The sequence below is a fragment of the Chaetodon trifascialis genome, chromosome 24 (assembly GCF_039877785.1).
Source record: "Chaetodon trifascialis isolate fChaTrf1 chromosome 24, fChaTrf1.hap1, whole genome shotgun sequence".
NCBI lineage: Eukaryota > Metazoa > Chordata > Actinopteri > Chaetodontiformes > Chaetodontidae > Chaetodon > Chaetodon trifascialis.
The window spans coordinates 11,656,851-11,677,395 of NC_092079.1; the positions used below are offsets into that span (position 1 = coordinate 11,656,851).

At 44.9% G+C, this 20,545-nt stretch overlaps 1 protein-coding gene across 4 annotated transcripts in view; it reads right to left on the reverse strand.

The window, feature by feature from the left end:
* atp11a (ATPase phospholipid transporting 11A) overlaps window positions 1-19,264 on the reverse strand; it is a 36,366-nt gene extending 17,102 nt beyond the window's left edge. For all 4 annotated transcript variants that reach the window (XM_070994213.1, XM_070994212.1, XM_070994211.1 and 1 more), the window contains exons 1-2: window positions 18,890-19,264; window positions 300-422 (exon numbers count right to left, since the gene is read on the reverse strand). In XM_070994213.1, the coding sequence (XP_070850314.1) occupies window positions 300-422; window positions 18,890-18,934 (168 nt within the window). In that variant the 5' untranslated portion in view covers window positions 18,935-19,264. The remainder of the gene's footprint in view (window positions 1-299; window positions 423-18,889) is intronic.
* Window positions 19,265-20,545: the final 1,281 nt, after the last annotated feature.

Here is a 20,545-nt window from a genome sequence, read left to right on the forward strand (position 1 = left end):
ACTGTATGCCAGACCTGCTTGGACAGCAGGTCGCACGTTCACATGTTCATTTTTATACATCCTGTGTGAGCGTGGAAACCGGCGCGTTTCAGTACGTGCGCACGTTTATACATGAGGCCCCGGTCTTCCTTCCCAAAACATGACCAAGAATAGCTTGCTGGCACAATAAAAGCAAGCTCAACTCATGCTGGAGTAACAACTGCTCTGTTCCTGGAACATATTTGTGTTTTACTGTGTTCTTTTAATCTTACTAAAGCGTGTTTTGATCTTCGTGTGCGTGCGTGGGTGTTTTCACTGACCTTGGAGGAGACTATTCTGTTGTCGGGGAATCGTTGCTGTATAAAGGCCTCAGTTCCTACAGGAGGCTCCTTGTGTCCAATGTAAATCGTCCTGCTGTCCACCCAGTTCTCCTCACCAACACACTGCAGGACAACAAAAAACACCAGCTTGAGTGTGTGCAGGAGCGTTCACTGACGCCGCAAAGACAGGAATTTATGTTCTGAATAAACATCCAACAGCTGCACAACCGAACGTGATTTGTAATTTTTATTGGACTCCTATTGGACGTAGGAGATGAGTGATGATCCACACACACCCTATCAACACACCACCAGCTGAACGCAGGGTACTGGCTGACACACAGAGACAGATTTGCAGACGTTTACAGAGTTAGAATGAATGAGTGATTTCTCCCCGATGAATGAGAGCTTTTGTTACCGCAGATAGACCTGCATGTGACTCAGGCTGGAATGCAGGAAACACACACATGCGCACATGTTCACACGCTCCCACGCACACAGATAGAAACTGATAAGACACCTGAAGGCTTTTGCTTCTTTTCCTTTCATTATTTTGAAAAATAAAAACCAGATAGCTTAAACTCTGTGACGTTCAGATGCAGAGTCGGAGCTGCAGGCAATCGGCCGAGGAGTGGGTGGAGGTCGAGGCGCAGACCACTTAGATCTGTGCATGCTATATGAAGGCAAAGGTGTAGAGTTACATCTAAGCCAGTGGAAGGCAAGGAGAGAAAAGACGAGATTTTTTTCATGCAGAAAAGTGCTGAATGTGTGATTTTGATGAACAGAGATGAATGAATGAATACAAGTAGAGTGGAGAGGCCACTGGAGGTTACACACAACATGCAATGGTGTCTTCCAATTGGTTGTTTTATCCAACCAACAGTGCGTAACCCAAAGATATTAAGTTTAATATGCCATTAGACAAAGAAAAGCAGCAAATCATCATCAACTAATCAATTATTAAATCACTGCTGCAGCTCTAAACACACCCTAAACATAGAAAATCTCTGATTAGCAAACACTCATTGGCTGGTTGCATTTGAAGGTCAGGAGGGTTTCAGGTTTTAGTGAAATGACATGAAAATGGTCTTTAAACAGCTTCAGCCCCCCCGTCCAGAGAGCGTTCATGTCCTAGCGGGCTGCAGCCATCTTTAAGCTCCTGGTCATTTTGAACTGTGGTAACCAGAGTGAGGGGCAGGCCTGGACAAGACACCTAATCCTCTCTCAACCTCTCACTCCTCACTCTGTGTTCTCACCACCTCTCTCTCTCTCTGCCATGAAATATTTTCTATACACGTGCAACGGCGGCTGTCAATCACAGCAGATGAAGCCGGTGTTGGTTGTTTAACTCATCGATAAACAGCGTGTCTGCAAGCACGCGCACACACGGGCTAACAAGAGGTGACAGTAATCTGTGGCCAGTGAGTGTCAAGAGGCTGCGTGGCCCAGTTTCTACACCCTCCCTCCCTGTCTGTCTCACACGCAGAAACCGGTTAACTCGCCGCTCTGAGATGACCTTTTTTGAAGATTGAGGGCTATTTATATTTGTGACCTCTAACTCTCTATGGGAGAGCAAGGGAGGGAAATGAACAGAATCACCACACAAACAAAAATGGATATCTTCAAGACGTAAACAAGGTGTAACCTGCCCGTCTTCATCTTCACCTTTCTGGAGGGCAGAAGTGATGCTGGACCACGCTAACTGACTGATATCTGATTTGCAGTGATGGGGGAGATGAAAACCAGACAGCACAGACAGCTTGCCAACTGTGTCACCCACGCAGTTACTGTTCCTCCTCTTCTCTCCCACCTGCCTGCTCCGTCTGCTTCACCTAGCATGTTTCTTACACACTTCCTGTTAGCTTATGGAAATGAGCCATGCATACACAGGAACACACAGGCTGATATACAGTAAACTGACACAATATATGGAGCTCAATTCATCCTATTTACGAGAGATTTGCTGGTTCCAACATGTAATGTATCTTGAGTGTCTTATAGATCGAGCTGATCTGTTTTTCCTGTGATTGGTTGACCGTGACGGCATCAAATTTGTGCACCTTACCTTGAATCATGGCAGCCATTTGCCTGTTAACCACACGGTAGATCCTAAAGCTGTGCTGTACTGTAGCACATAAAGAGCAGTAAAATGAAGTGTAATTAGAAATGAATCTGTGTTTATCAGAGCCAGTGAATGGAGCCAGATGGCACCGGCCGAGAATCCGTGGGCCTCCTCTCTGACTGTCATCTCTTCCATTTTATCCTTAATGCAACTTTATTGGTTTTCTCACCTCTTCCCTCTCCATCTCTCACCACAACCTGGACGGCCTCTAAGCCGACTACCTCTCCCCCATCGATTATGTTTAGCTTTCATCCGGATTCGAGCTTTCTACATGAAAGCCTGTCTGTGTTTAATCAAATAAAATGGCATCTTTACAAAATAAAAGCTGGGCTTATAAAATAAAACTGCCTGTATCAGCCCGGACCTTTGGTCTTTGGATGTAACTGGAGACTTTGGGCTATTCTGGACCTCGATAATCACTTTTTGTGGCGTTTCATGTTACAGGACGCGGCAGGTTTCAGGGGTGTATTTATAGTTGGAAGGGAAACATTTGTGGTCAGGAGAGAGGGATGGAGAGAGCTCGCAGGCTTTGTTTCTGTCTGTCTCACTCAGCACCCACATCACTTTCCTTAAAGCCACGTTAGTAGAGAGCACACACACATATGCACACACACACACCGGCAAACACATCCCTGCAACATCAAACATGTATGAGAGCAGACACACGCCGACAATGATACACAATGTTAGCTCTGTAGTCACTGCTCCACAGGATACATTTATACGACAGACAAGCCTCCTTTCTCCTGTTCTTCATCAAGTGTGTGGTGTGTGTGTGTGTGCATGTGTGTGTGTGTTTTCTGTATGTATTTGCTTGGACAGAACGACGAGGAAGAATACGATCGGGATCATTTCACTGATTTCAGAGTCAGGGTTACGTGTCGGTGGTGAATAACAGACACAGATGTGCATCAAGCAGTCATGTGTGATTTAAAGAAGTGAAACCAACGCTGTCACTGTTATTTTAAAACCCATTATACTGTTTTAATTGACAGCTGGGCTTCTTAGTCAAATCTGCAGAGCTAATTTTTCACTCTCGATAATAAGTAAATAAATAAATAAATGGTGTGCATTAATAAAGCTGTGGGGAAGATGAAAATAAAGAAGAACTGCACATGCATCCAATGAAAACTGTCTATAAAATTCAACCATCACGTCTAAATGACTTAAATCTTGACTGAAATGCATCAACCTTAAAAATTACGAGCATCACTCCCACAGGATGTGAACACAGCGTTAGAGAGCCGCGGACTAAAGCCCCACTGTGATCAGGAACAGAAGCCCATATTGTAAACAGGAAGCGCTGGACCCACCCACTCACACGGGTGACACACACTTCCTGAAACAAGTGGCCACCCTCAACCCCCCACCCCATCACCAGGGACGCAGAGGAGAGAGAGACTCAGTGATGAGGAAAGAGAGGGGGAGGACAGTATCTGATGTGGAGCAGGAGGTGTGTGTGGCAGCATATATCTACCAGTGTTCTTCCTTACGGTACGACCAACATCAGAGAGGCCTTCTGGATCAAATAAGCACAGAAAACTTTGCAGGCATCTTCTAAAATTGCTATTTCGATTAGAGTAGACACACGTCTATGTTTGTACTGCAGGAAGAAATTCATTTCCACAGCTCTGCAAACCCTGATACATCCACAAAAATCCATTATTACACCAGCGCATGACTTCAGCATGACTTACACACACGTCAACTGCAAAGCATTACAGAGAAAAGCAATAGAAAACATCACTACCATCAACCATAATACACCAAACTCATTACATGCAGGGCTAAGCCAATGCCGAATTTTGCAGCTTGCTGGCTGTACGGTCATCTAAACCTATACCCAGTTGGACCCCCTTCACTATAATCAATGGTATGCTGCACAGGCTGCAAAGCCATTTGAGGCAATCTTATGATTTTGGGGCTGTAATAATAAAATTGACTTTGCTTGGCCGAGAAAAACAGATGCATTTCTAAATTTGGCTCAGTTTGTACTCAGGTGTATTCACGAGCACGCTGTTCAAAGCTTACTGTAAGAGTTTCATACTTTAAAAAACAACTTAAGTATCAAAACACATTCAGCCTCTGCATTGACACTGCAGTCAGTGCTGTATGACGCCTGGCAAGCAAAGATAACATTTACAGGACACTGCGAGCGCGAAAGAGAAATCACTGCAAAACACACAAATAACTCTTGTTCTGTGCGCAGCTTTAAAGGCTGAGCTGTTGTTCCACTGATGACCAATCCCAAAGTATTTTATCTCCCGCTGCAACAGGCAGCGTCATCGAAAGCTGCGACAACCTGCTGGCTGCGATACTGCTGACAGACACACACACACACACACACACACACACACACACACACACACACACACACACACACACACACACACATCCCTGTCACACGCTTCCGCATCTAAACTCTGTCATATATCAGGGTTGCATGTGCAAACAGGATTGCACACATGCACACACCGCATGAGTGTGTGTTATCTCTGCCCTGCCGCTGAGCTGCGGAGATAAGAGGAATCCTGTCCCGTTCCCTAAATCACTGGGCATTAAACGCAGACATATAGCGCGTGCTGAGTCCGCCTGTGGACGACTGCACTTGAGATTATGTGGAAAACGATTTGGCTAAAAGGGTGAGGGAGATAAATAAGTGCAGGGATGCTGGTAGAGATGCTCAGGCCTTCTGTTTATTCTAGAGAGCGTCACCACTTTCTTCATGCCTGCTCCTGATGGAGCAGGTTGAAAATAGCAGCGGCTGCATACTCTCTATGTGCACGTAGAGATCCTGTGCTGTACATCTGCCGGGAGGCCTGGGGGGCAATAAAGTGATTAACTGCTGCAGTATGTACATCCAAACTGCAGAGGGATAAAAAACCACGACGCAAACACTGTGGAGGATTAAAGACTGAATGGCAACCCGCCTGCGCTGTGTATATTGTTATATGTGATATCCTGATAAACGTCCTGATATCTGTGTGCAACAGTCTGAGTGTGTGTGTTACCTGACTCACAGATTAAATACCAGCTGTGCTCCCCATCTGTCACCATGTCGTCAGCCTCACCCAGACAAAAAAAAGGATAATGACAAATCTTCATCATCCAGCCCCACACACTCCTCTACCTTTAATCACGGCGGCGTGTTCACACTGTGAAGGAAGCAGCCAGCAGAGTCCAGCAAAAGTCAAAGGATAAGTGGACGCTCCCAAAGCTGCCAACGCCGCCCATGGAGGAGCTTTTCATGGCCATCAGCAGCCAATCAGAGCTCTCTGATTCCAAGCATTTGATATTTTTAATTCAGCCTGTGCGCAAAATTGATGTAAGTTCTGTATATAAACATGAGAAAACCGCCAAACTTGTAAATGATCACACATTCACTGAAGTTCTTCTTTCTGCTGATGAACACCATTATTGCTGCTTTCTGAAACAGACGAACAGCTGATGGTGGTTCCATCTTTCCAAGTCTCACCCGACAGCTGCGTCCTTTCATCTGAGACCTCAAATGAAAAATCCAGAAAACGGTGTCCTGACACGGCATGTTCACATCTGTGGTCACAAAATGATTACAGGTTCAGAGCAGGGAGGGGCAGCTCGCCACCACAAATCCCCTGCAGTGATACCTCTGGCTTAGATACGTGTCCCAACGAACGCGTGAACCTCCATGGATGTTACACCTTCACAGCGACGCTGCTGCGTCTGTCAGAGCAAACCATGCACACACAGGCCAGGCTGAGGAGAAAAAGAAGCATCAAAAAGCTCATTCAGCTCCAGAAAAAGACAGAGATTAGAGGACAGATCAGTTAAAACTAGAGATGCACCGGTGCTGATATCAGATATCGATATTCCAAAAACTGGCCTCAGATCAGCCCTCAGTATGAGACGATACCCAAAGCCCAGGCATCGGTATTGGGACTGTGTGTGTGCGTGCGTTTGTGTGTGTGAGTATGTCTTTGTTCTCCGGGGAATTTAATGATCTGACCCCTCCAGTCCTCACTGCTTTGTAACCATCCACACACACACACACACACACACACACACACACACACACACACACACACACACACACACACACACAGCCAGCCTGATCACATGAGAGCACGGCTGGTATTAATCAGAGTCAGTGAACTTTACGATTCAGCATTTGTGCGGGCCCCGTGTGTGTGTGTGTGTGTGTGTGTGTGTGTGTGAAACACCAAGTGATTTTATCTTAACTCTGCACCTGCACGTCCTCACAAGGCCTCATATCTGAAAGGGAGAGTTATAAGAGGGAACACAAAGGAAGGATGATGATTAGAGCGACTGCTGCAACAATTAGGAATACTTTTACCTCTACTACAACACTACAACCCCTCCTGCTCCTCAAACTACTAATAAACTACTACTACTACTGCTCCTCCTGTCACCACTGTTCTTTATTAGCTTGTATTAACTGACTTCATCTAAGCACAATCTGTTCATGCACCCCAATAAAACCTGAGCGACCTGCGACTGCTGAAATGAGCTGAAACAGACGCTCACCTGCTTCTCCTGCCTATGTGGGTCAGCAGACCACTGTACAGCTATGTGTGTGTGTGTGTGTGTGTGCGCGCATGTGTGTGTCGCCGGTTTGTTCTGTGGTTTGGAGATTGGAGGAGCTGTTTAATTTGGTTATTGAAAGGCATTATGTAAATAATATTATTTATTATTAACGAGTATTCGCTTTGCACTTAAGCACTTGTTGGGTACGATTACATAAGAGCAGGTTAGAGCAGCCTGTTATTACTGCTGCGATGACACAACGAGGATAAACACAGCTGAATTTTAAACATGTGGAAATGAATCATTATGCGGCCTCACAGAGAAAGTTTTATGTTTGTATACAAAGTGCACCGCGCCAGCAAGACCAGCTCTTCCTGCTGAATCACCGTTCTCCTCTTTGAAACTACTGAAACTGAGAAATGGGGCGAGAGGAGAGGAGAGGAGAGGAGAGGAGAGGAGAGGAGAGGAGAGGAGAGGAGAGGAGAGGAGAGGAGAGGAGAGGAGAGGAGAGGAGAGGTGTAACCTCAGTGCTTCTGTCAGCTATACAAAGAAATTCATTAGCCTGGTTTTCACAGAGCACATCTCAGCAGGGAGCTGGGATAATACGCCTGCTTTACCACACGTATGGCTTTTAGCTGTAGATTAAAATGATATCACTTTAATGCCCCAAAAAACAAACACCGAGTGTTTTCCCGAGGTATTTCATTCGTGTCAGAGACGAGGCTCTTGCGGCAGCCTCTCCCCTGGAAGCTGCTCTGATGGCACTGCTTGCTCTGTGCTGCTGTGAGCAGTTACTGCACTCTTTGAGGTGGATGCAGGACAGACGGGAGGAGGAAGCACAGCAGCTGAGAGGCCGACCACTGCCGTTCTCCTCAGAGCTGGATAGAGGACCATTGTTGTCCATTTCCTGTGTATAAGCACAGTCATTCTTTGGACATCAAGGGAATAAACTTACACACACTCATACTTGCTTCATTGTGTCTGCTACTGGGAGTGCTGCTGATGGTCACATGACCCCCCATGACTTGACCTAATGCTGCATTCAGGTCACATGGGAATAAGTGCTTTAATGGCTTGACGGTTACTTGGAAGTTCAGATGTTATCGAGCTGAGGTGGACCGTCATTTCCATCACTGTCAGCAGTTCGTACATCGATATTCAGCTCACCATGGATGCACATTCCTTATAAGTATCACATAGAAAACATGACCAGCATGACTCAGTCAGGCTGAGTCTGGGATTAGGGTAACTAAAAACCAGCAGAAGTCTGGCACCTCAGGCGGATGGACACAGAAGCACAAACTCACTGAATCCAAACGACTCCAATTATGAAGTGTCGAGCAAACCCTTCAGTTACACATGTCTGCTGGTGTTGAGTGTGTGTGAGGACCCGGGTCACACTAAGTGCCTGCATTGATCCGTGGACACTCGGCTCGCTTTAAATAACTCCAGCACTGCCAGTGAAAGGCGGTGGGCCCGGCTTTTGCGGGCACAACACCACCAGAGGTGTTACATTCGGAGCTGAAGAGAGAGAATATGAATTTCATATCCACACAAACATGTCAATCAAGGCGTTTAGCATTGAATTCAACTGCCTCAAAGCAAACTGGCACGCACATATTAACAGAGGCCTCGTATAGCGTGCATGCCTTAGGTGTCTAACAGATAACAGGCTACAGTACGTCCAGATGATGCAGAACACGAGTGCTGGTAAAAGCCCAGAGTATGACAGAGGACAGAGACAGCATTAATCAGAGAGCAGTGCTCTGTGCATCCACTGTACTTGGAAAAGACGCGTATTCGGTTTACCGTCGAGCGCCTCCACGGCTCACCAATTAATACGGTTTCATCTGTTCAGAAAACCAAGAGCTGAAATGATTACTTGTGGTTTTCTGAAGGCTCACGTGCTGCAATATTTCTTGGCTGGAGCTGCAGCTTCCCGGAGCGTCCTCTGGCTGCCTACAATTTCACCAAGACTCTTTCCGTAACTCCATTAAGCTTTAATGGACAGCCATGAGAGCGGTATCAATTTTCTCATTGAACTGTGGACATGATGGAAAAGAAGTGTGAAACTCAGGTGGCCGTGTCAAAACAGATTCTTCTTTGATGTCTAATATTTATGTTTTTACTGATATCTAATTTGACAAAGCTCTTAAGGCAAAGCTGCAGCACACCTCTATTATCTGCAACAACCTGTGCTCCTGCGGGGTTTCACTGCTCTGCTCATCAGGCCTTTTTATTTTCCTCAGGGTGACAGCGCTATTAGCCGTCCGCCTGCTGTACATGTTTACCTCACTCTGTTAGTGCTCTCACTGCCTGCTGTAAAGTAATGTTGTCTACGTGTCTCGAAGGGGCTCAGAGGAAACTACCAAAATGCTTTTAATACTTCTAGTATTTTTCCAATGTGTTCATTTCCCAACTTTTCATCCTCTCCGTCTCCCTCCTGCTCGTTAATGGGAGCACTTCTCAGTCTTCCCTAATGTTTGTCCTGTTGGGACGCTGCTGCTTAATGGTGTTCATCACCACTGTTTGTGTTGCCGGTAATCATTCCCAGACTTGACACACACACGCACACACACACGCTAAAGATCAGTCATTGATAACATGTCATAAAATCGTGAATCATGTTATAATACACCACAGCTGGAGCTGATAGACTCAGATTGTTTGCTTTAATCAAACTAATTGATCATTTCATGAAACCATCTCCTGACAAGCTCTCGCTGTCCATCCAGAGACAGCTCAGACAGCTTCAGCCTTGCTTTGCCGTATGGCAGCTGGGTGAGTCACCGTCAGATCAGATCAGTGACATCACCTTACAGGATTTCTGGGCACTAGAGTTCAAACTAGTTTTGATGCCACAAGCGCAGCAAGAGTGAGACAAACTTCACAGCAGCGTGAGGCGAGTGTGATCAGATGGCTTTGGGGTGCTGTGAGCACAGGAAACCTGTGCCACACTGGAGCAAGGTCTGATACAGAATGCATCAACATGGGGGCTGAATGGAACAAAAAACACAAGCAAAGCTTTACCTGAATCAGCCTCTTCATTCTCACTTGCCTTCACAATCCGTTCAAACTCAGACAGAAAACACAGCCATGTTGTACATCGTACTAAAAAGGCATTGGGTCTATGATGAGGGCCCGCTCTGCCGTCTGTTTAACCTTTCTCTGCTTCTTTTCTCTCCGTTTGCCGGCTGAATCGGCTCCTCGGAGAGCTGGTCCGCCCTCACGGTTGGTCTGGCTGGTCCAGGCTCCCAGGACTCCAAATCGATCACATGATGATCAACTGATACAGAACTGCATTCAAATCCTAATTTTAGCCTCCTTCTCTTTGTTTCAAACTGCTCAATTATGAGTGACACGAGACAATGAAAAGGACGTTTGTTTCTACTCTTCTTTCTTCCTGAAGGACCAAAACAGACAAATGCACTTTCAAAGCAACTTTCAGTTCAGCTGAGCTTCAGCGCTCCCTGTTCTGCTCTGTGCGACTCACTGTTTCACTGTCTCATGTCCCCATGAATCCTGCTGCCCTTCCATGTCACCCAGGAAGACACACACACACAGATTCACACACACAGACACACACACGGATGAGAGGGTGCAGGAAAGGATAAAATGACTGTATGGTCAGTTTGTTCTTCATTACCTCCTTGACAACCATGAGATTAGCTTCCTCTGCCCTCACTGACTGTTATCTCACTGTCTAAATCCTCGCCTTTCTTTGGTTTCTCGTCCATCACCTGTGATTCTTTCTGTCTGACTGTTCATCCTTCTCATTTCCCTCCGACTCTGAATGACGCCTGTATATGCGGCAGGTTGAGATCTGTGCTGTTTTCTGGTCAATAAGGGGGTGACTGCGACAAAAAACAACTTTTTTTCATCCTCCATTCCTGAAATTTCTTGGCAACAAGTGTGATTATCACATCTCAGCGAGGGAGTAAATATCACAGGGCAAATCAGAGGGGTGAGGGGAACCTAATGGCATCATGTGGCCCTCATGAGACCAGTCACCTGACTGGGACCAGTCGCCATGGTGGAAATGGATTTCTAGAGGCTGTGAGATCTCAGTAAGATCCTTTAATTTTCCAGTTGCAGCTGCAGAAGCGGTGAATTAAACCACCAAACTGCTTGATTCACGCTGCATCTGCAACTTAAAACAAATGATCACGAAACAAAGTGAAATTACTCACTGAGCAGGATGCACTTAAAACATCCCCAACTGCACTGGCAGAACATCACGCTGGTTTGATGCACAAACCCTGGAAGGAAGCCAGTCCAGTGAGCCCAGCATCCAGTCCACCCCTCCCACCAGCGCTCGCCTCAACTGTCTCACAGAACGCCGTCGCAGCTGACTTTATTTACTGCATGTGCATCTTTAAGACCACTTAACTCTTCAGAGGAAATGTACTTAACAGCAACAAGTGTTCTTCATCCTAATATACAGAAAACACACAGTAATATACCTGCAGAGGAAAACTCCACGATGCACCACTGCAACGCCCCAAGCTAGCAGAGATGCTAATTTAAAGGCTAATGTGCAGACGAAACAAACTCAACAAATGGCCTTGTGTAGTGAGTGTTGTGGCTTTGCAAAGCCAGTCTTTACTACAGCAAACAATACTGTCAAGTGAGTGATAAGCCCACAGTGCTAGCGCGACCTTTTCCCTTTGCTTTTTAATCATTTTTTTCCATTTAAATGGAATATTTTGACAGCATGGTCTCCACTGGACTTCTGCTCCTTCCTCCACTGTAAAAACTCCAGAAACCTCCTGAATCCTGCAGCTCTGAGCCTAATCCGACCTGGTGGCACATGATGTAAAAAGCACTGCAGGGCTGCAAATTTAGTGCTGGCCTCTTTTGTTTGTGGCAATTAACCTGAAATATTAATGTGGTGATTATTTATTAATGTTAAAATGGTACACGTAGCACTTCTAAGGGATTTAGTGTTGTCATTTGGGTTCAGTCTGATAAATGCTGCACTCAGACAAACATTTATGTGACCATAGCTCCGTTATATATGTTGTTCTCCTTCTCCATCAAATCTACTGCTGATTAATAAAGACGAGCCTGTATTCTCAAGTTTAGTGCTCAACCTTGCATGTCCACTGCAGAATAATAATGACTTTTTGAGGCAAACTCTTCCAGCCAAGTCCAAATTGAATAAACGTAGTCTTCTTATCATCTAGTCATGTGGAAACCAAAAATGAATACAAGTATAAAGCCCATTTTGGCTCTAATGTGACAACACGCCATCTCGATTCCGTCGGAGACATGTCCGAGTGCAGCGATGTGTGCGCTCGGTATTATATCACTTGATGCTGCTCTGCTCTGGCAGACTGACAGCCTGACAGTCGGAGGGGTCAGAGAGGATCACGGGCATCTACTGCCAAAGTGCACCAATAATGCTGCACAATGATCAATGCTGTTTCATGTGCACGAGTTTTGGAAATCACTTGAGTGCCGAGCGGTTTCAACTTCATCCTGAACGTTCACATGCAGCTCGCTGTCGTGCATCACGTCCAGCCAGTAATAATAATGGTTTGTCTGTTGTCGCTTGGCAACAAATGCGCCTTCAGGAAGAGCGGATCCTTCATAAGTTGTTGCTCTGCAGCTTGTTACAGAGCTTTGAGCTGCAAAAATGGCCTCACAAGCGCTCCCTTTGGATGCGACTGAAAGCTTTTAGCTCTGCCTCAGGAGGAACTACAGGGACTCCATGTTCTGTAATAAATCAGACTTTTGTGAAAGAGAGCACTCATCTTTCTGTTTGTCTCAGAGAATAAAGATGAAATGAATGCAGAGGACCCTGTGAACTATGGAAGGTGCAACAGAGGACATGAAAATCAAAGCATAGCCTTTCTCCTGCTCGTTCATGTGGCCTGACACAGTCTATAGAGATGAGGACCTGATTGAACTTCCTTGCAGAAAGCAGGGAAACAATGTTCAACTTCACCTTTTGTTCATCTCTGTATTATTCAGACAATTGAAATCCAGCTGGACTCTCCAGAGGGAGTAACAGTGGCTCCCAAACACCTGCCTGAATAACATATTTCTAAGCTTTATGATTAATGCGAGCTGACGTGGCCACAGCACGCTGTGGTTTTACAGGTACACAGTCATCTCTTCACTTCCCTTGATTCAGGATGAACACACACAAACTGAGAGAGGGCGCATGCAAAGTCATGGAAAAGGACGAAAACATCACAAGATGGAGACAGCTTCATTCTAGGCTGCAGCAACTGGAGCATAACGGCCTCTGCTGAAGGTAACATTGTTCAACATGTAGCAGAAGTTTTCACCGAAGCAAACAGCCATCAGCGACAAAGCCTCCGAATTTCTCCTCGGATGTGTTTACAGAAAGAAAATGGCTTCCTTTCCTAAAGCACAAACCACTAATTCAAATAATCAATAGTTCTATAAGACGTCCTGCTAATGTCTCAGACAGACAAAGCAAAGGGAAAAAGGAGGAAATGTTTGGGCTAAAGGAGTAGAGGGGGCAATATCTGCAGAGTGCAGTGTCAGCATTTACGTGGAGGAAGAGGGGGTGAGCTCTCTCTCTTCACTTTTCTTCCTCTCGCCTCTTCCTGACATGAGGACCGTGGGGAATGGAGTGTTCCAGCGGCGAGCGGAGCAGCCATCATTCCATCAGATAGGGAGAACATTAAGGTGTACCTGCGCCCCTCAGCACTTTCAGTGGCACCCTGGAGCAATGTTATTATGATGACCCAAGTTCAAACAACATCCCTCTTTGTCTCTCTCGTATCGGTCTCTCTCTTTGGATAGAGGCCTCTATGCACCATTAACCCCGGGCCATCCATCATCTGTCTCCCTGCTCAATGGGCTGTAATACACTGTTAATGTTACTGCGACGACGCTGATACAAGCTCTTAATGGAGCGCGCACTCCTCAGCAGGTACTGTCTGCACAATGTGAGGAGAAGATTAACTTTTTAAAAAGTCATGATACAGGGCTTTTATGCCTTTTGTGTATCTGCAGAGAAGACAATTAAAAAAGGCAAAGCAAACCTTTAAAAAGCAGGAACATCCTGCGTAACATACTTTAAGACACTGCATCCCTGCCAATACCCAATAATGTTTATTTGGTGAAACAAGAGGTTTTTTTATTATATGCTCACGGGAAACGCAGTGTTTTTGTCTGTGACCTTTGCACATCAAAAATGCATCTACAAAACACAACAACGGTCATTTTCACCATTTTTTGACAGCGGATCTGTTTGAAATATTGCAGGGAGCACCGGAGCAGCCGCAGCGAGCTGCTCGATGAAGAGCTGCAGGTGACGGGCCGCGAACGTCCCAGCGAGGTAACAAACTCCTTTCACTTTTACTGTGCCCTGCTACCTGCCGACACATGCCGCGTGCAGCATAAAATCAGATCACAGTTCCTCACAGAACGACGAGCGTCACTTCCTTCTTTACCCAAAAGCCTGACAACTTCACAACTGCTTAAAAACAGATGCCGATAAGCTGGAAGCAGTGTTTGGCCATCTGCTTGGAAAACAACTCAAAATCACTTAAAGCATCACTTAATCTATCATCAAAATTATTGCTGATTAATTCTGTTTTAATCGACCAGTTGAGTCTATACACACAATGTGCGACAGTGTGGCTGAAAAGTGAAGCAGCAGCCAGTCAAGCACGGCTTAGCGAGAGCCCGTAAATCCTTCAGGTAAAGCGGTTAACCCTGGTGCACTTTGTGGATTGTGGACAATATGGACGAGCGGGTGTTAAATGATTAGCATGAGGCTGAGAGGAAACCTGCTGCTGTTGGCATACACATGAGCGCCCCTCCAAAGCCTCTATGCAGTTTCACAACAACATGGCTGCCCTTCAAATTAAAAGCCGACCTCAAAAGTATCCTGATTCAGTAATGTGTGTGCATGTGTTCCTGCTGTGCTTCATCAATGTGAGGAACAATTAATAGGGCCTTTAAACAGTGATCAAAACAACTAAGAGTTGTTCTAATCTCATGAAGGTCGTTCTTGTGTCTGTCATGGTCGATTTGTCCTATTTCCCTCTCAACAGGGTCACGGCAGTCTTGGGATACCCTGAGGTGTGTGACTTCATTCCTCAGGAAAATGTTTAAATATCACTATAATTGCCTTATAATGAACTGCTGACGGGGAGATCGTTAATCACCTTCAACATGATGTATGACAGCTGACGTTGTGCAGTCTTGTGGTTAATGTTTGCAGGGCAGGTGGATCTGAAAAGCCAGGTGAGACAAATAATTCAAAAAAGATGCTTTCTGGATCAAAGTGCCTGGGGTTCACACACTTGTTGTCTGTTTTGGGAGATCAGCTCAACATAAGCACATGTTGAGGACACTTATCTGTCCTCACGTCGCTGGGGTCCCCGTGGGATCCCCCTCAAGCATCCTGGACCCCACGCTGAGCTGCCCTGCTGTTGAAGACTTCATGACAAGCCCCACAAACGTCAGTCCACACTGTCAGCCAGTCTGCTTATAAATTATTGACAGCTAGACAGAGCCAAGGAGTTCATGCGATCCTCTGCCCTCTGCGTCACCTGCTACGACTGAATTCCACCTCCCCACTTACTGGCCTGCATGAAGGAACCGTAACACCGCAGACACAACAACACGATCAGCAGCCGCTCTTCACCCACACTTATTCTTGCCTCACATGCACAGATCATTTAACCTGCTTCCTGTACGGATGAAGGAAAACATATGCACCAATTAGACTACAGCAGGTGGAGAACAAGCAGTAGGAGATCAGTGATGGGCTTAGATTTGAAAGTATAGCTGTAAAATGGATTAAGTGGGAGAAGGTATAGTGAACACCAGTAACCCCTTAATCCACTATGTGAAGGCAGGAAGCCAGACAGGGAGAGAGGTGAGGCACTTCCTGTCCTGCGATCCAGATTAGTCAGCAGCAGAGGAATGCTGCCCAGCTGCTTTCAACACACCTCAACACAGACAGGATATCTCCAGTCTGTGTCATGCACAGCAGCGAGCCAGTGCTGACTCTGTTTATTATGCATGTCATTATTTATTCACATTAAGGTGAAGAATATTTAACATTACAATAAAGTTTCAAATCAGCGTTGTGCCACTAAGAAAAGCCAGAGAATCAGAGGATGAGATATTAAAATGAAGTGGGAAAAGAGATTTCATTTTCAGCGAAATAATCAAATAGCAAAAATTAAATATGCATGAAAGGTAAATGAATGAGATAAGACAGATGAGAAAAGCATTTCTTTTGATTGATCGATGAGCTAAATACAAAAAAAAAGACAGCAGCAGATGAACTTTTACCGGCCTGTGAAGTCAAACTGTGTTTAGTAAAGCAAACAGGACGCAGAAGAAGAATGTGCAACAAGAAGGAAGACCGTTACATCGTGAAATGAGCAACACTAATTTGGGCAATGCAGTATTGCACTGAGGCCTGCAGAGAGTCTATAATTTAGAACAATAAACGGTACTTGTAAAACTTCAGAGCCTAAAAGCACCCCGGGAAGAGAACAAAGGACGGGAAGCAAGCCATCAGGGTGAATACAGTACGAGTACACTGGGTCTCCGTCCTCCTGCATGTCACTGTGATTACTTTTTGTCCTCATTGAGCCCGGACAGGAGCGACAGCCAGCGAGATTACAACTCTACATGTTACACTTGAAAAGAGAGCTAAAGGCTTGCATAACATCCTCGGCCTTTGCGTGTCATCAGAGATGGCAGCAACTGGAGAGACGGACTCTGAGGAGCGAGTAAACCTGTGGTAGTACAGCGGGTACCCACGCAGTACAGTGAGCCTAAGTTTCATATTGTACTACTACATGCATACCACAAACTGACTGTAGGTAATAACCAATTAATATGATGCATCAGCGTTTGCAGAGAAGCGTTCATTTATTTTTAAGGTGGATAAACTCAGAATGTGTCTTTTGATTATTTCTAGGCCTGATTCTAACCAGATGTGTGTTTCATTATATTTTAAGGTGTTCAGGAAGTTATAGTTATATCAAATCTCACCATACCCAGAGCATAGTGGCTAACAGCCCATAATGTGGACTGGTTTCTGGATAAAAGCACAAATGAATAATGATCTAACACAAAGCGTCTGAATAAGGAGAAATCCTGAGGAAGATACTGCCTTAGAAAGACTTTTCAAAGCTTCTGTTTAGGTTTACAAATCTATTATAAAGCGGAAATCATGTTAAACTAAACAAAATAATGGCTTTTATTTGCTTTTATTCCCTGTCTTTTAACATTTTCTTATTATACAGTTATAAAGGTAACAAATGGGGGGAAAGTAAAGACTAAAACAACAAAGGTGCGTTGAAAATTTCCATGAAAACTCTTTTTAATTGGCCTCATGAAACAAACTCTTGTCACATGCTGAAAAATTAAATGCTTTTTCCTTTCATCTTCCCCTCTTTTAAAAAGAAGAAGCTAGAAATCACTGACATTTCACATGAGGTGCATTAGAGCACAGCAAATGGATATATTAGGCTTTTAAATAAAGAGTGAATTTATAATTAGTTTCACTTTGCAGATGTGGTCAGAGGGAGAATCCATCATCATCCCGCTGACTCCCGGTATTGACTAATACATAATGAAGCTATTGGCAAGCAGATAAATGTCCCTAACCCTAATCTGAAGCATTCAAGCAGCCTTTTTGCATCCGAGTTTTTGCAGCAGCAATACAATCAATTCAACTTATCCCATTTGTCTGAAGCAGTTATCCAGATCATTTACAGCAGCAGACCTCATCAGCATCCCACATCCGACCAGCCACCAGCTTGTCTCTGCATGTTTCTTACTACACAGCTCCATTTCAGCCTCCACGCAGCGGGGATTTTATTTAATCAGCCATTTGGGAGGCCCCGTCTAAGCCTCAGCTGAGCATGGAGCCGGGGTATAAACCTCACTGGCTCTCATGTGAGCAGGGCTCGCTCTGTCTGGATTATTGTCAAACACATTACTGTGGAGCCTAATGCAACTCACAGCCATACAGGCCGGCTGCTGCGCTGCTGCCCATCGATCTGACTGGATTACATAATTCATGTGACTGACTGCTCCACTTGCACTCTTGTCCGACTGGGAGAAGGAGCATTAGGAGTTCAATAATTCTACATAAAAGTTATTTTATCTGATGTGAAACGAGTTAAAACTATGTCAGATGATTTCACTTTTACAAATGAATAGGATTTCACTCATTTGGAGCGCATGGCCTGTGAGCAGGTTGAGCTGTGTGCGCCTCCTGGCATGTTGTGTCATGACTGGGTATGTAGCCTGCCCTCCAGCATACTGCATTACAACCGGTGATAACGATGGCTGACTCCACCTTTCACTTCTTAAAGCTCAGTTCGAGCTGCTGACTCAAGGATGCTGCGCTCCAACGAAATGTGCCATTTGGGAAACAATGTCGCCAAATGATCATTTAACATGCGCCAAACCTCATTCAAAAATCCCACGTTTAAAGACATCCTTGGTTATCAGCAAATACTGAACTTCTCTCGAGTCAAGTCCAAAAGTCGAGTTAACTGAACGGAAATATCTATAATAAAGTGTTTTTTTAACAAAGTTTACAGCCCATACGGATGCGTTTTAAGACTAAAAATTAACGAATTGGACGGGTTTGTGTGATTTCATACACTCTTGTTAACTTCAAGCCGTCATTGTTTCATGTGGAAATTATGTGGAAAACCCATTTCATGACTTCCTATCAGAGGAGTCATAGCTGATAGTGTTTTTCTAGCGTCAGTCAGTTCCCAATGCGCTTCTTTCCACTCCCTTTCGTGAGTGAAACTTAATCCGGATGAGTAGCCGCTTCGGCGGAATTTGACACCAGCGGTGATAAACGCTCACACGTTTTCTGTTTATCTCGGGAAACTGTGAAGAGGCTGTGGTCAGCTGAGGATAAGCCAAGCGGAGAGTACACACGGAGGAGGTGCGCGCTGTAAAAACTTACATATCTGCTGATGAGGGTCCGCAGAGTGCTGAAATCCATCCCCATCCTGTTCCTCTTTCCTCACTTCTTCTTTCTCTGGCGGTTTTCCAAAGCTTGTTTTCTACTGGAGGCGCTAACTTCTTCTACATTCTCCTCCTTTGTCCATGACTTTCGCTCCTCTTCTCTTCCCGAACTAAAAAAAACTGCTCTCGACAACAGTAAACCTGCTCTCACCTACAGGAGACGAGCGGCAGGAGGAGTGTCTGTCTGCGCGGCTCTCCCTTCAGAGTTAGGACAGTTCATGCAGGCACAGACAAGTGTGGCGCTCCTCCTGAGACTCAGGCACGAAACTACGAGCGAGTCCCTCCGCCGCTCTCTCGCGCTCCTTCTCCCCCTTTGCGCGTGTGCTGGTAATCTCCTTGTGTTGCGCCGTGCCAAAAGGAGCTTTTCTCTCATGTACGTCACGAGGAGCCAGGTGGGGGCTGTGGCTGGAGGTGAGCGCATGCGCACTCTGGTGTTTTCGGTGCGTAATTGATTGGACGTTTCAGTTAATTAGGAGATTGATTTGTTTGTTCGGGGCATGATGGTGCACCGACGGCAAAGTCACCAGTAACTCTAATGATACCCACCAGAGGACAGTGCATTACATGGATATGATGTGTCATAGACTACTTTCATTGGCTACCAAAGACCTCTTGGGTCAAGGTGTGTGTGTGTGTGTGTGTGTGTGTGTGTGTGTGTGTGTGTGTGTGTGTGTGTGTGTGTGTGTGTGTGTGTGTGTGTGTGTTGGGACACCCCAATGGTGCTGTCCACACAAAAAGTGCTGAAATCATTTAAAAAAAAAACAACTCACAAATCTCTCTTTTCTCCGCATGACTAAAAGAAAATTATAATATCAAATTCATATTGACACGTGAAAGCAAATTAGTACTGTTAAAATAATCTTCTTCATTCTAAAGATATTTGATAAATTATTGCTGCAAGAATTAAATAAGAATAATAATTGCATCATGAAGCCCTCAGTTTGTCAATGCTGGCTGTCTGGCGAGGTCAGAAGGGTCAGAACTACAATTCTTGGTGCTATGTTTCCGGAGGGAAATGTTTTCATTCATTTATCCATCCGCTGTTTCCTGGAGACGCTTTTCGGCGGGTTCTTTTGAAACACCAGCGCCAAGCGTAATACAGTAACAACCATCGTATCCGGTTAGAACCTTCATAATAAAGCCCTTACTCAAGAGAAGTTAAACATTTCTTTAAAGGTATTGTTAAGAACCCACATGCCCCTTAAAGTCATTTAGAGTTGATAAAAAATGCTGTTATTTATTAGAACATCAAGAGTATTTTAAATTGGCAAAGTCTCATTGTAACATTAGCAAAAATGATTTGTATGTAGTTTAGGTTTGTCCTACTTTAGCATTTTTGACTTGTTATTACTGACTACATTTCTATTTACAATTTCATCTTTGCCAAGGAGACTTATACTCATAAGCTTAATTCTGATCAATACGGGTACTGTCAAAGCAAACAGACCAAATATGTAAAGACGGGAGTGTATTTTTCTGCTCACAAAACCTTCATCCCTTTTTAAAAGACATTGTGAAAAGACAGTGATCTACCTTGTCCTACACAATTAATTATTTCTACATTGGTCTAGTACTTCCACTTTATCTTGATGTT